This window comes from Ovis canadensis, chromosome 1 (genome assembly GCF_042477335.2).
Source record: "Ovis canadensis isolate MfBH-ARS-UI-01 breed Bighorn chromosome 1, ARS-UI_OviCan_v2, whole genome shotgun sequence".
NCBI classification, from domain to species: domain Eukaryota; kingdom Metazoa; phylum Chordata; class Mammalia; order Artiodactyla; family Bovidae; genus Ovis; species Ovis canadensis.
The window spans coordinates 42,710,831-42,724,626 of NC_091245.1; the positions used below are offsets into that span (position 1 = coordinate 42,710,831).

The following is a 13,796-nucleotide window of genomic DNA, read 5'->3' on the forward strand; positions in this document are numbered from 1 at the left end:
AGCATCTTCATGACCTTTTACACTAAATTAGGGTTGATTCATGTACATTCTAGCAGCTAAGTCTCCTTGACCTGGTTCTCAGTGGTAATTAGCAAAGGGCAGAGGAGTTTTCTAGCTGAGATTGTTTTCTAGTTGTTACTGATGGACCAGTGAGCAGAGAAGGGGAGCTACAGGGAAATAGGGTTAGGATGACCTCTAATCACTTATACCTACTTCTGAAAGCAACATTGGTTGAGGACTGACATGGCAGAAAAATTATAGGCCAGCAGCCAAATTTATAAATAGACACACACTCTCCCTCTTCTGAAAAATATATACAAAAATGTGTAACTAGCATGAAGAGGACACCCAACCTCCCAGACCATTCCATTTTCAAATGTTCATGTAACTGGAACACTAAATGCTCTATAGACTTAGTCAACTCGTGCCCACAAAATAAATGAAAACAATGAGGCCTGGTAACAAAAGTGTTTTTATGTCTAAATGCTTCTCATTTTGATGACAGGAGCTGGAAGACCTGAACAAATGGGGCCTTAACATCTTCAATGTAGCTGGATATTCACATAATAGGCCCCTAACATGCATCATGTATGCCATATTCCAGGTGAGTAAACAGGAGTGAATGTTGGTTATCTAATTGGATGTTTTTTATGGTTTTCTTCCATCCCAGTTTACCTTTCTGATTTGGCTTTTCTTCATTTTTGGACATCCACTTATTTATTTTTCAACCCATTTTGTTGTACAGGAAAGAGACCTCCTGAAGACATTCAAAATCTCGTCTGACACCTTTGTTACCTACATGATGACTTTGGAAGACCATTACCATGCAGATGTGGCATACCATAACAGCCTACATGCTGCTGATGTGGCCCAGTCAACCCATGTTCTTCTTTCTACGCCAGCTTTAGATGTGAGTAGTTATGATCTGGTTTGCATACCTTGCCCATCCTCTTTAAAAAGTATCATGGGAGGTATGACATATTTAGAGAAATAATGTAATTAGATGATTGTACATACTTGAACTGGCTCTTTGTATTATGTATAACATGTATCAATCAGGTTATTAATATAAGTGGATGACATTTCTACTTGCTTTCTGGTATTAGAGTAGCCTTTCCTTTGCCTCTTTTACATTTGAAAAAATATTTAATTATCAAGCTGGTAACAGGGAGCTTTATTTTTCATTGTGTCTCCAGTACCTGATAAGTGTCTAGTTTGGCATCTAGTGTATAGTCTGTATGTGCTGATCCGAACTGCTGCCACACTATCCCAAGCACTGTGAGAGAGAGCGCAGAAATATAACATAAAATGTTACCAATAGTTCCTATCGGGCTTCCCTAGTGGCTCAGACGATGAAGAATCTGTCTGCAATATGGGAGTCTGGGTTCGATCCGTAGGTTGGGAAGATTCCGTGGAGGAGGGCATGGCAACCCACTCCAATATTCTTCTGGAGAATCTCCATAGACAGAGGAGCCTGGTTGGTTACAGTCCATGGGATCACAGAGAGTCAGACACAACTGAGTTGTGTCTAGCATATAGTTCCTATTAGTAATAAGCATCCATAGACTTATTCTCCTAAGAGTTGATAAAACTGACTCTATGTATTGAAGGAAAAGTAACTGAAAATCTAGAACTAAGGAACTAATAATGCTGAAGCAAATAGAGATATCATTCCATCTTGTCTGATATCCTGCTAGAAGGTGGCTGTGGCTGCTTCCCTCACTGACAGTACATTTGTATATATCAATATATGCAGCCCAGGGGGTCCAGCAGGCCATACTCTCCCTTGACAGATGGCAGTGGTGGTTAGGTATTTCCAGAATGTGCAGGCTCACCCAGGAAGGGACTGTCTATGCCCTAGCCCAGACTGCTTTTGCAGGTTCAGTTTGGAGGGTGAAGAAAGATTAAACTGACCCCTGCTCTATAGCTTGGATTCCATATATTCTGAGAAATGAAATCCAAGAAGTTAAGACTGTTTTATTTCCCTGAAGGAAAAAAGCAATATTGTTTTTATGTCCATGTAAGTATCACACAGTGGGACAACACTGTTTATCAACTATCTATCGCTGTTAACTACTGTGTGGCTGGGCCTTCCCTGGTGGCTCAGTCAGCAAAGAATCTGCCTGCAGTACAGGAGACCTGGGTTCGATCCCTAAGTTAGGAAGAATCCCAATATTCTTGCCTGGGAAATCCCATGGACAGAGGAGCCTGGCAGGCTACAGTCCATGGGGTCACAAGTATTGGACACGACTTAGCAATTAAACCACCGCCACTGTGTGGCTAGAAATTGATTGTGAGTGCCACAGATGTTTAGAGACGGAAGAGTTAAATGTGTGTGTGCATAATTTAACTTGAAGGATCAGAGATGTAAGTAACCCCAAAGGATGATGAAAAAACATTTCAGCCAGAGGAAGACATTTTAGCCAGAAGCAAGTTGTACCTAAATAAATACTAGGTTTAAATCATTGTGTACAGGTAGGGCAAAGGAGGCCTCACAGGAGTTGAGTACTGGGCATCAGGTCTCACTTATTAGAAATGTTCTCCTATTCTATCTAGAGTAATCATTGAGAGGATAGGTATTTACTGAATGTATGAATAAATAAGTGCAAAAGCTTCTGACCACACTACAAGGTTAGTTTTTAAAAAACAACTTATTGGCAGTCTTATAAATCTGGAATTTGGCCTTACTCAGCCTGAAAACATACGAAGGTTTTTATGTCTCTGGGCGGAGCCAGTCTGACTTGCTTCTTTGACCTGTATGTGCTTGTGTTACATAAGCACTATCCTGCAGTACCACTTATCCAAGAAACAAACTTTGGGTACCACCTGATCTTTTACTATAAGCATTCCCCGAGCCACAGCCCGCAGGCTTGATGTGCACATTAAGAGACCTTGTGATGATGGGCAAAATCTACATTTAATTGAACTAGTATATTGAGAGATTATGTAAATCAACGAACCACATGAATGAAATGGGGTACCTCAGTGTGAAGCTGAATCAGCAGGCTAGGCTAATGGAACATGGAATTCAATAAGCTCATTTTGCTCTGCAGGCCGTCTTCACAGATTTGGAGATTCTGGCTGCCATTTTTGCAGCTGCTATCCATGACGTTGATCATCCTGGAGTCTCCAATCAGTTTCTCATCAACACAAGTGAGTTCACCACTAGAATAGTCATTAGAGATAATTGTATGATTCGCTGCTTCATTTTTTTCCTACTAATGTTTTCATTGTGGATAATAATAAGAGTAATAATGAGGTCATCCTTCCATTCCACTAGACTAGTCAGACCTTTCCTGGATACTGTGTCCAGTCTAGCAACATCATTTTGAGCTGCATGGAGAACTTGGGAAAGGTCAGAGGGGACCCATAAAAAGCACTCACTGTTTGGAAAATACAATATGTGAGGAAAGAGTAATTGATGTGGAATTATCTAGTAAGGACAAGGAAAGGCTTGGGAATAATGTGGTAATGATTTTCAGGATTATACAGTGCTCTCACGGAGATCATGGTGACCCACTAGTGTCCCTTTCCACAGAGGAAGCAGGTCCCAATGTTGGCTCTGAGCATGCGAGCCTCCAAATAGAAATAAGACTCCAGAAAAAGCACTGGTATAGGCTTCTACAATGCAGGGTGGACGGCTGGGTCATTAAAAGTCTCCCACCCTCTCTTCCAAACCTCTCCATAGGTTTGATTATGGACTGGTCGGTAATATAGATTGGTCTGACTTCAGTGACCTTCAGGGTTGGTCCAACCTTAGGATCCCAAGCCCTACTTGAAGCATTTATCATGCTCAAAACATTAAGTATCCATGCTAATGAAAACCCATGATTTTCCCCAGCATTTCTAAATGCTGAAAACCTAAATACTTTTCTTTTCTGAGAATATTGTTATCTTGTTGTGGTCAAGATTAACATCAAGTGCTGACAGTTTTAAGAAATGTTGGAGCTACTTGTTGTCAAAGAGCCCTTATCATCCTTTATCATCAGAATATTTGAATGACTAGGTATGAGGTACCTTGTTTATTTTACCTCATTTTTCCATTGAAAGAACATAAACTTTGGGCAGCTACTTGTCTATGTGAGTTATATCAGCTGGTGTATTGTGGCATCATGAGTCATCCCACATATAGGCCAGTTCACACAGAAAAATGGCCTTTTTGCCAGAGCCATGTACAGCATTACGGTACATAAAAGCCAGCTTGCAGATCTATGCCCTAGATCACAGGATGAACAAGGCAAGAGTGCTAAAATGACTTCACATTTCCCACCACCTTTTCTGAAGATGTAACTCAAAGCACAGATAAAACAATGATTTATGACTAATAGCACCTACTGCTAGTAACCAATTATCATCACTTGACTATTATTCTTGATTAGGAGAAAATGTAGCTTCATGGGTTGATGACCGTGTTTTCAACAACAGATCATGGCGCTGTTCAAAGGATGCCTGTGATTTTTCTGTGTGAAAGGCAGGCTAGATACTATAGTTTAGGTATCCAGATAATGCAATTTCTGGCATTATAGGGCCCTAGGGCAGAAAATCGGAGAAGGCAATGGCACCCCACTCCAGTACTCTTGCCTGGAAAATCCCATGGATAGAGAAGCCTGGTGGGCTACAGTCCATGGGGTCACTAAGAGTTGGACACGACTGAGTGACTTCACTCTCACTTTTCACTTTCCTGCATTGGAGAAGGAGATGGCAACCCACTCCAGTGTTCTTGCCTGGAGAATCCCAGGGACGGGGGAGCCTGGTGGGCTCCCGTCTATGGGGTTGCATAGAGTCGGACATGACTGAAGCAACTTAGCAGCAGCAGCAGCAGCAGGGCAGAAAATGGGACATCAAGATTGCTGTAAAAAGTTATTGTTTTGTTACCATAATTATAAAAAACTCCAAAAAGCTATGTTATTTGGATAAAGTAAAAATTTTAACTCACACCATTATCTTCTTCGAAAATCCAAAACTCACAATTGACAGAGCTGAGAAATATATCAAAAAGTGAAATAATGTGAAAAATTGGAATACCTTGGATGAAATTTAGTGACATTTTCAGTCTTTTCTGAAGTACAAAATATGTGAAGAAATGAAGTTGCAAACTGAGATAAAAATAGGATTTAATTGCTTGGGAATGCCCTTACCTAAAATGTCAAATTCTTCAACTGAAGTGAAAAAGAGAAAAAGGATTTTAAAAATACTATAACTTTTAATAAAAAAGAACATATATATACTAATATCTACTAGAAGCTTTTTTTTTTTTCCAGAAACTGACTCTTTTTAGAGGGAGACTAAGGGAAAATGACATATAGGGTCTTGGTTCTTGAAATCATTTGGCAAGAACTTGCTCTGATTTCATACTGAGGTAATGTCACAGTTTGAATTGTACCCCTTTTCATCAAGTCATCATTTTCCTTTGTTTACTAGATTCAGAACTTGCTTTGATGTATAATGATGAGTCTGTGTTGGAAAACCATCACCTTGCCGTGGGTTTCAAACTGCTCCAAGAAGAACACTGTGACATCTTCCAGAATCTCACCAAGAAGCAACGTCAAACACTCAGGAAGATGGTTATTGACATGGTAAGACTTTGGCCTCCCCATGATTCTTACTTACTTTTACTTCTGCGGAAAGAGAAAATCCATTCTCCTTGATAAACTGAGTTTGTTGAGAGTTTTCCTTTTTCTCTGTTTTTAACCCCAGGTCTTAGCTACTGATATGTCCAAACACATGAGCCTGCTGGCAGACCTGAAGACAATGGTAGAAACAAAGAAAGTTACAAGTTCCGGTGTCCTTCTCCTGGACAACTATACTGATCGTATACAGGTATTGGATGGAAGCCTTTGATTTATTTAACACAAAGCCACACCACACTAAATGAAACAACAATTAGAAAAAGAAAACAAATAAATTTACTTAGTTGCACATCCTAGGTTACTATTACAACTTCAGGCTTATTTTAAGAACAAGCAAAGGAAAATGGATATTCAAGTTGATACTCTAATTTACAAAGAAAAACAGAACTCTACTTATTGAGTTGCTTAATTCTAAAAATAAACAGCAGAATCTCATTGTAATAGGGTGTACGTGCCTGCTGATCCCAAAAGCTCATGTTTGGATATAAATCCCACTGACTTGAACTTTGTCAGGTCTGTTTTGGTTACAAACTGCCTTTAGCTGGTCTCCTCTTTCCACAAGTGGAAAATATGAAGACATCTACTTTGAGTAATTCTTTGCATTTTTTCCAAACTGAGGAAAAGAAACTATGGCAGCAGCATCTGACCTCTCATGTCCCTTCCAATTTTTAAATTCAATGACTGTTAATCGAAGAAGACACATTTTCCCTTTTGGGACACTAATAATGGCAAATAACCAACTCTGGCCAGCACCATTGTAATCTTGCTTTTTTGGTGCAAACACCATAATTATAATGCAACTAAAATGTTCTTGGGTCTGGTACCAAGTGTACTAGTACAAGAGGGATGAGATGTTCTAGTAGTATTTATACCTAATTTTATGGGATTTTCAAAACTTGATGATTTCAGGTCCTTCGCAACATGGTACACTGTGCAGATCTGAGCAACCCCACCAAGTCCCTGGAATTGTATCGACAGTGGACAGACCGAATCATGGAGGAATTTTTCCAGCAGGGAGACAAAGAGCGGGAGAGGGGAATGGAGATCAGCCCCATGTGTGATAAGCACACAGCTTCCGTGGAAAAATCCCAGGTATCTAATATGAGGTTTTTAAAGTTTCTGTAGGGTCTGCTGATGGTTGAACTGGAGGACTCTTTCTAGCTATTTTCTCTTAAATATATACCTATATATGCATATTATATATAGTATGCCTGTATAAAATATGTATATTATAAAAAATATGTATTATATATATGTATATATGTATGTATTTATATACACACATATACACAGGCTTCCCAGGTGGCAGCACTAGTGGTAAAGAATCCACCTGCCAGTGCAGGAGACACAAAAGACATGGGTTCAATCCCTACGTCAGGAAGATCCCCTGGAGCAGGAAATGGCAACCTGCTCCAGTATTCTTACCTGGACAGTTCCATGGGTAGAGGAGCCTGGCGGGCTGTATTTCATGGGGCCACAGAGAGTCGAACACAACAGGGCAACTAAGCAGCATGTATACATATGTATGTGGGTGTGAAATTATAAGGAAGCAACTACTTATTTAGTTTCATTATCCTCGTGACTCATTTGCCTTCTCCATTACACTCAATTTCGCAGTGAGGAGATAAAGCGGTCTTCAGAAAACCCGTCAAAGTTTGGATGGTGTATCCTCAGTGTAGATCAGTACCTATGACCATAGCAAATCCAACTGAGTTAACCGAATGCTGCCATCTCATCCCTCCAGGTTTCCCCCAGCTCTGTCTTTATCTAGGACCTCTACTGTTCATCCCTGTTTCCTGAAACTTGTTTTCAGTGTCCAGAATCATACACACTGCCACCATCACCAGAGGTGACGAATCGCTTTCCCACATATCTCTTCTGCCTCATGGTCAAAGCCCTGTGCTGTGTCCCAAGTATGCATATTATATATATATATGTGTGTGTGTAAATATAAATATATATATATATTTATATATACATACGCACACATACACATGGGCTTCCCAGGTGGCACTAGCGGTAAAGAAGCCACCTGTCAAGGCAGAAGACTTAAAAGACGTGAGTTTGATCCGTAGATCCAAGGTTGCATCTACACTTCTGAGAATAGGCTGACATCTTTTGGTTGTATCCAAAGTTAGTTACAAACTCCCGCTGTGCTGGAGGTACATTACACTGTAGGCAGGGAGGTGCCCCTAGCTGAAAAATATGTAGCACTAGAAAGTGTTGATATCCTTACAAAGGCTTCAGGGCCAGCTGAGGTGCTATTTTTTTCAGAAACAAATGACCTGGCCAGGCAGTCATGATTCAGATTGTGTGGCTGCCCAAGGCCTTTATCACAAAATCATTCAGACTATTTTTTGTTAGTGTTTATCCTCTTTCTCCACTACTTTCTACCCCCAAATTTGCATGTAGTTGTAATATCAGTATATAATTCCTTTGTAATTATCACTGTGTTGCTTTTTTAAAAAACCCAATCAAATGAATTTAAAGTCTGTAAAAGTGCTCTGTAAGTCTAATATGCCATAAAAACACATCACATTAAGGCCAATTCAAAATCCTCATGCCTTAATTAGAATAGGATATTCGTGAATTAGTTAATTAATTAGCCTACTGTCTTTCGATTAGCAACAGAGGTGTTTGGTATATATGTGGTGTTCTGTGTGGTTTTCCACACATTTTCATATACATTATCGCATTTGAGTCTCCAAACAGCCTTTTGAGACAGACATAGCAACTATTTTTGCAGAGTGTCAGGTGAATAAGCTGGCCTCTTGGTTCAGTTCACCAGCTCATCACTGCCCTCCACCCAAAGCACTCCATCACTGTGAACAGGTCTCCCTTTTTCCATAACATTGTGGTCCACGGTGGCATTTCCTACAGGTGGGCTTTGGTGAGCATTGTCTGAGTAGACTGGTGATGAAACCCTTGACTAGGTGCTCTTCAGATTTGTAGTGTTCTCTCACCCTAGGGCCTAGGAAATGAGCGACTAGAGGCTGCCTTTCTTATAAATGCTGAACATTTAGTAAAAGCAAAACAAATGAAGAAAGAAAATGGCTGCACTGTGGCAGCTCATTGAATTTTCTCCGTTGCTGTGAGCTTTTTTTTTTTCAAATCCCTGGAAAACTCATTGAAAATAGTATTTAAAAGCCCTTAAACACACGTAAAGAATTAAAAGAGAGGAAACAAGAGTGGGTGGAAGAGAAATATTTGAATCATCTACAGCCAGTGTTATAACCGGTGCAGATCAGAGATCCCCTGACTTTGGTGTGAATTCTGTTAATGCTAGGGAAACACCAGAGAAAAGAATGAGAGAGAGAGAAAGAGAGGAAGGAAGGAAAGAAAATAGGTAGATCAGAGTCATGTATGGCTAAGGTCCTTTGATATGGTACAACTTGGATGTGTGAAATAACTGGCCCCAAACTAGAATGTTAACAAAGAGGTTTCCAGCAGTGTGGAAAGTTAGCTATGTAATGCCCCATGGGTGCACAGAGGTTGCCCTTGCTCGTCTACCCCTGAATCCTGACCCAGCATCTCTCCAGCTCCTCAGACCATAACAGGGGAATTCCATTCCCTCATTCAACTAGTGCCTGTTCTTTCTCTCAACCTGCTCCCACCCCCAATGTTTCCTGTTTGTCCCTCAGTGGACGGGTCAGCATAAGGCCACAGAGCCAGCACATGCAGGATGCATAGCCCCAGTGTAAACCATAACAGAACCATAAGCTTCAAGTTTCTTCACAGGAACACTAGCAAAGGAACTGCTTAATTGTCTTTATTTTTTCCTTCTTTCTCCCAATGGAAATGATGGTGTGCCCTCTGGATCTAAAACAATTGCAGACATGTCCACAGAGGGGATATTTATTTGTTTAGGAGCTTGAAGTATTTTCAAGTGTTTTACCTACGTCGTCTACAAACCAAAAGCATTCCACAGGATTTGAGACATGCCAGAGTCATCCTGGGCTGGCTCCCTTTCGTTTTAAAACCGCGGCATATTTTAAAGTTATCAGGGAAAGAATGTTGAGTCAGAGCTCAGTGGACCAGGGGCTTCCTTCTTCAGAGAATGACTCACAGAATCCAAGCAGTGACAAAGTCATTCCCAGCCAGGGTTATATCCAGACTTCTTATTTGGCACACATCAGAGGAAAAGTAATCAGTTCTAGTGAGACCAACACAGGCTTTGGAATCAGACAAAGTTGGGACAGAGTCCCAGCTCCACCGTTTACTGGCTCTGTGACCTCTGACAAGATGTTTCTGAACCTCAGTGAGTCTCACTGAACCTCAGCGAGTCTCAGTTTTCCTTTGTGAATGGTGAATATCCATTCTCAATCTGTGGGATTAAGAGCAATAATGCATATATCGCATTCAGTGCAGGATGTACTGTATAGTCAATGCCCAAATAACAGAATCTGGTATTATTTAATCTTTGTTGGGTTGTTGTGTCTTTTTTTTCCCCCCTCTTGCAAACCAGGGCAGCTTGTTTGCTTTTCCAGGGCCCATCACAATAACAGAGATGTAACTTTATTTTTCTTCAGGTGGGTTTCATCGACTACATCGTCCATCCCCTGTGGGAGACCTGGGCGGACCTGGTGCAGCCTGATGCCCAGGACATTCTGGATACTTTAGAAGATAACAGGAACTGGTATCAGAGCATGATACCCCAGAGCCCCTCCCCACCACTGGATGAGCAGAACAGAGACTGCCAAGGTCTGATGGAGAAGTTTCAGTTTGAACTAACCCTCGAAGAGGAGGATTCTGAAGGCCCCGATAAAGATGGCGAGGGCCACAGCTATTTTGGCAGCACAAAGACGCTCTGTGTGATTGATCCGGAAAATAGGGATCCTCTGGGAAAGACTGAGGTAGATATCACCACAGAAGACAAGTCCCCGAGTGACACATAATCTCCCTCTTCATGCGGAGATGAACATTCCACCCTTGACAAGCATGCCAGCTGTATGGTAGGGCCAGCCCGCCATAGGGGCCGAGGCCTGCACGGGACAAAGGCCATGTGGCCTTTCCAGTTACTTGAGTTCGGAGCCAGAATGCAAGACCGTGAAGCAAATAGCAGCAGCTCAGGAAATTCCACGGTTGACTTGCCTTGCTTGCAAGCTGAGTGGAGAGCTGAAGCTTTCTGTGGTTCTGGAGGCCAACTGTGCATCACGACCGAATAGCTTGAAAGTGGAAGACACCAAACTGAGAGATTTCTTCTGCACTATGTTTTGGGCATCTGTCCCCTCTGGTGACTGAACTGACTAATAATGTCATTTCTAAATCTGCTTACCTGTCCCCTTGTCTGCCACCCTGTGTGCCTTTTTTGTAAAACATTTTCACGTGTTTAAAATCCTGATGAATACCTAGAATTTAGTATCAGCTTCTACACAGATAAGCATTACAAGCTGACAAAAAAATTTGACTCTTTCTGAGGGGGAAAAAAAGGAAAGGAAATTGTCTTCCTTCTTTCTTGGGCAATATCTTTTACTCAACTACAGTTACTTTTGCAAATAGAAAGGCTACACTTCTAACCACATTCAACTTCCTTCCCCTACGGTCCCAAACAACTCCTCCGTTGCCCTTATAACAGATCTCTGTCTGCTTGCTTTGAACAGTACTTTTTCTCCTCTAGAATTGCACTTCTTTGCGAATGGGTAGTTGTCTTGTTCACAGTAACAGTCTGTGTAGAATTCAGCTTCACAAGGCAGTTGCCCTGTCGGGTCCTGAACCCCTGTGCCACTGGGGTTGCAGGATCCCCATCCTGTTCTCTTGCTCCCCTCTTCATGCTCACACCAGTTACACTGTTTCCAATTTAATGCTGCCGTCTTTCTCTTGCACTGCCTTCTGTGCTAACACCTCCATTTCTGTTTATAACCGTGTATTTATTACTTAATGTATATAATGTAATGTTTTATAAGTTATTAATTTATATATCTAACATTGCCTGCCAATGGTGGTGTTCAAATTGTGTAGAAGACTCTGCCTAAGAGTTGCAACTTTTCTTGTAACATTTTGTATTGTGTATTATTATATAACCTGAACATTGCTGAAGAGATGTCCCCCTCGCCAGTTGGGTCTGCCCTTTTCCTGGTCCGAGTTGCTAATACTGCTCAACTCCTTCATGAACTGGTTTTGAAAACAGGACTCACATTAGATACTAATGGTTTCTACTGAGCTTTTACTTTTGTATAGTTTGATGGGGTGTGGGGGCAGTGGGCTGTGGTTTTTACCCCTGTTCTATTCAAATCTGTACACATGAGTTGAGTTTTAACTGAGTTCTACTATAATTGAGGCTTCAGTTTAACAAGATACACTACGTTCGGTTTAACAAGCAACTCACCAATCATTCTTCTGAGAGTCCCCAAACTACTGACTTTAAAGAGAAAGCTCCCAGCCTGCCATTAAGCAGGAATGTCAATGTTCCGATTAATTACTAAAGAAAACAATAAAAACAATGTGAATTTTACAATGAAATGTGAACTGACATAGTAAATTATGCAAATGTGAAGCTTCTGATAACACTTGCTAGACCTCTGTCTGGCTTCAGTCTCTGTAAAATCTATATCATGCTTTCAGTTCAGCATTGTGACTCAGTAGTTCAAGAAATGGCACAAATGTGCATGACCAATGGGTTTCTATGTCTATGAACACTGCTTATTTCAGGTGGACATTTTATTGTTTCCAAAGTTTCTCACAATGTATGTTATAGTATTATTATTATATATTGTGCTCAAATGCATTCTTAAGAGACTTTTATATGAGGTGAATAAACAAAAGCATGATTAGACTGTAGGCCCAATTATTTCGTGGTTAGTTCTGACGCATTAAAAGCAGATATTTTTTTCTCTTCTCTCCTACCATACCCCACAAAGAAAACCCCTCACTTTGCTTGGCCAACATCACACCTAAAGTTTCATAATCTGTGTCCAAAAAGTCCCCTAGCTTGGAACATTTACTTTTTTTAACAACTGTTCGACAGAGTTGGTGGTGCAAGAAGGGAGATGGTGAATTAAAAGAAACAAAGCCCCTTTAAGAATCTGAAGAGTTTAATCTGCTACACGAATAAAGGTAATCTCCCACTTGGTTGGATCCTCTAGAAAAATGAATCCTAGACTCAGAACATTAGCTTGATGTAGTCAGATGGTCCTGTTGATTCATTTGACACATGAAGAATCCGAGGTCCAAAGAGTCACGTTAAAGCACAATGCAAGGAGTGCTGGCTGACACTCATGGTCACCTCAGTGACCCATGGAGTCTCCTGTTGACCATATGGTTATGCTTTTCTTTCTGGAAAGAACTATGTAAATATCATAAGCAAAATAACACTTTGTTGAAAAAGTCAACTTAGAAAAATTTTATCCTGAGAAAGGTGTGTGTGTGTGTGTGTTGACAAAGGCTGCAAATAAGAATCAGTGGTAGCCCATGATATTTAAACCACAAAGGGAAGTGGTTGTGAACCAGGAAGGGGGTCTGCTCTAGAAGAACTCCACTCAATAAACTGAAATTACTGTATTTCTTTTTGAAGATGACTGAAGGTGAGCCACTGTTGCAGAACCAACTTGCCTGCTGGTTCCAAAGTAGGGTTTATAGCTCTTTGCCACCATCCCTGATTTCTGATTGCACCTGTCCGTCTCTAAGTTTTACAGATTGAGTGACAAGTGAATTGGTTAGAATAGCCACAAGTGTGACTTCAAAATATCTAGAGCTATAAATATTTATAAATATTTGGAGGTCTGTTCCTACAGAGTAGTTCCTAACCTTTGGTTCAAAATTAGAATCATCTGGAGAATAAATATTTTGAAGAATACTGACGTTTGAGTTCCATTCTCACTCCCAGATTTCTGTTTGAATTGGTCTTGGGTGGAGCCCTGGTCATTGGATTTTTTAGTCTCCCCAGGTAATTCTAACATATAACCTGAATGGAGAATCAACTGCTTCAGAAGAGAGACGCACACTTGTAGACAAGGCTTTTGTCTCAGTCTGTTCAGGCTGCTATAACAAAATTTCAGACTCTCTATCTTAGAAGCAAGAGAAATTTATTTCTCACAGTTCTAGAGGCTGGGAAGACAGATTAATATACCAGCAAGATCACTTCCTGCTTTGTATCTGGGGCCTGCTCACTTGTGTCCTCACCTGGTGAAGGGGCGGGAGATCTCTCTGGATCCTCTTTCACAAAGACAC

General features: G+C 40.9%; 1 protein-coding gene across 4 annotated transcripts in view; it reads left to right on the plus strand.

The window, feature by feature from the left end:
• PDE4B (phosphodiesterase 4B) overlaps positions 1 to 12,402 on the plus strand; it is a 663,597-nt gene extending 651,195 nt beyond the window's left edge. For all 4 annotated transcript variants that reach the window (XM_069593925.1, XM_069593935.1, XM_069593946.1 and 1 more), the window contains 7 exons: positions 506 to 604; positions 746 to 910; positions 3,054 to 3,153; positions 5,422 to 5,576; positions 5,698 to 5,820; positions 6,540 to 6,722; positions 10,160 to 12,402. In XM_069593925.1, the coding sequence (XP_069450026.1) occupies positions 506 to 604; positions 746 to 910; positions 3,054 to 3,153; positions 5,422 to 5,576; positions 5,698 to 5,820; positions 6,540 to 6,722; positions 10,160 to 10,525 (1,191 nt within the window). In that variant the 3' untranslated portion in view covers positions 10,526 to 12,402. The remainder of the gene's footprint in view (positions 1 to 505; positions 605 to 745; positions 911 to 3,053; positions 3,154 to 5,421; positions 5,577 to 5,697; positions 5,821 to 6,539; positions 6,723 to 10,159) is intronic.
• The last annotated feature ends 1,394 nt before the right edge of the window (positions 12,403 to 13,796 follow it).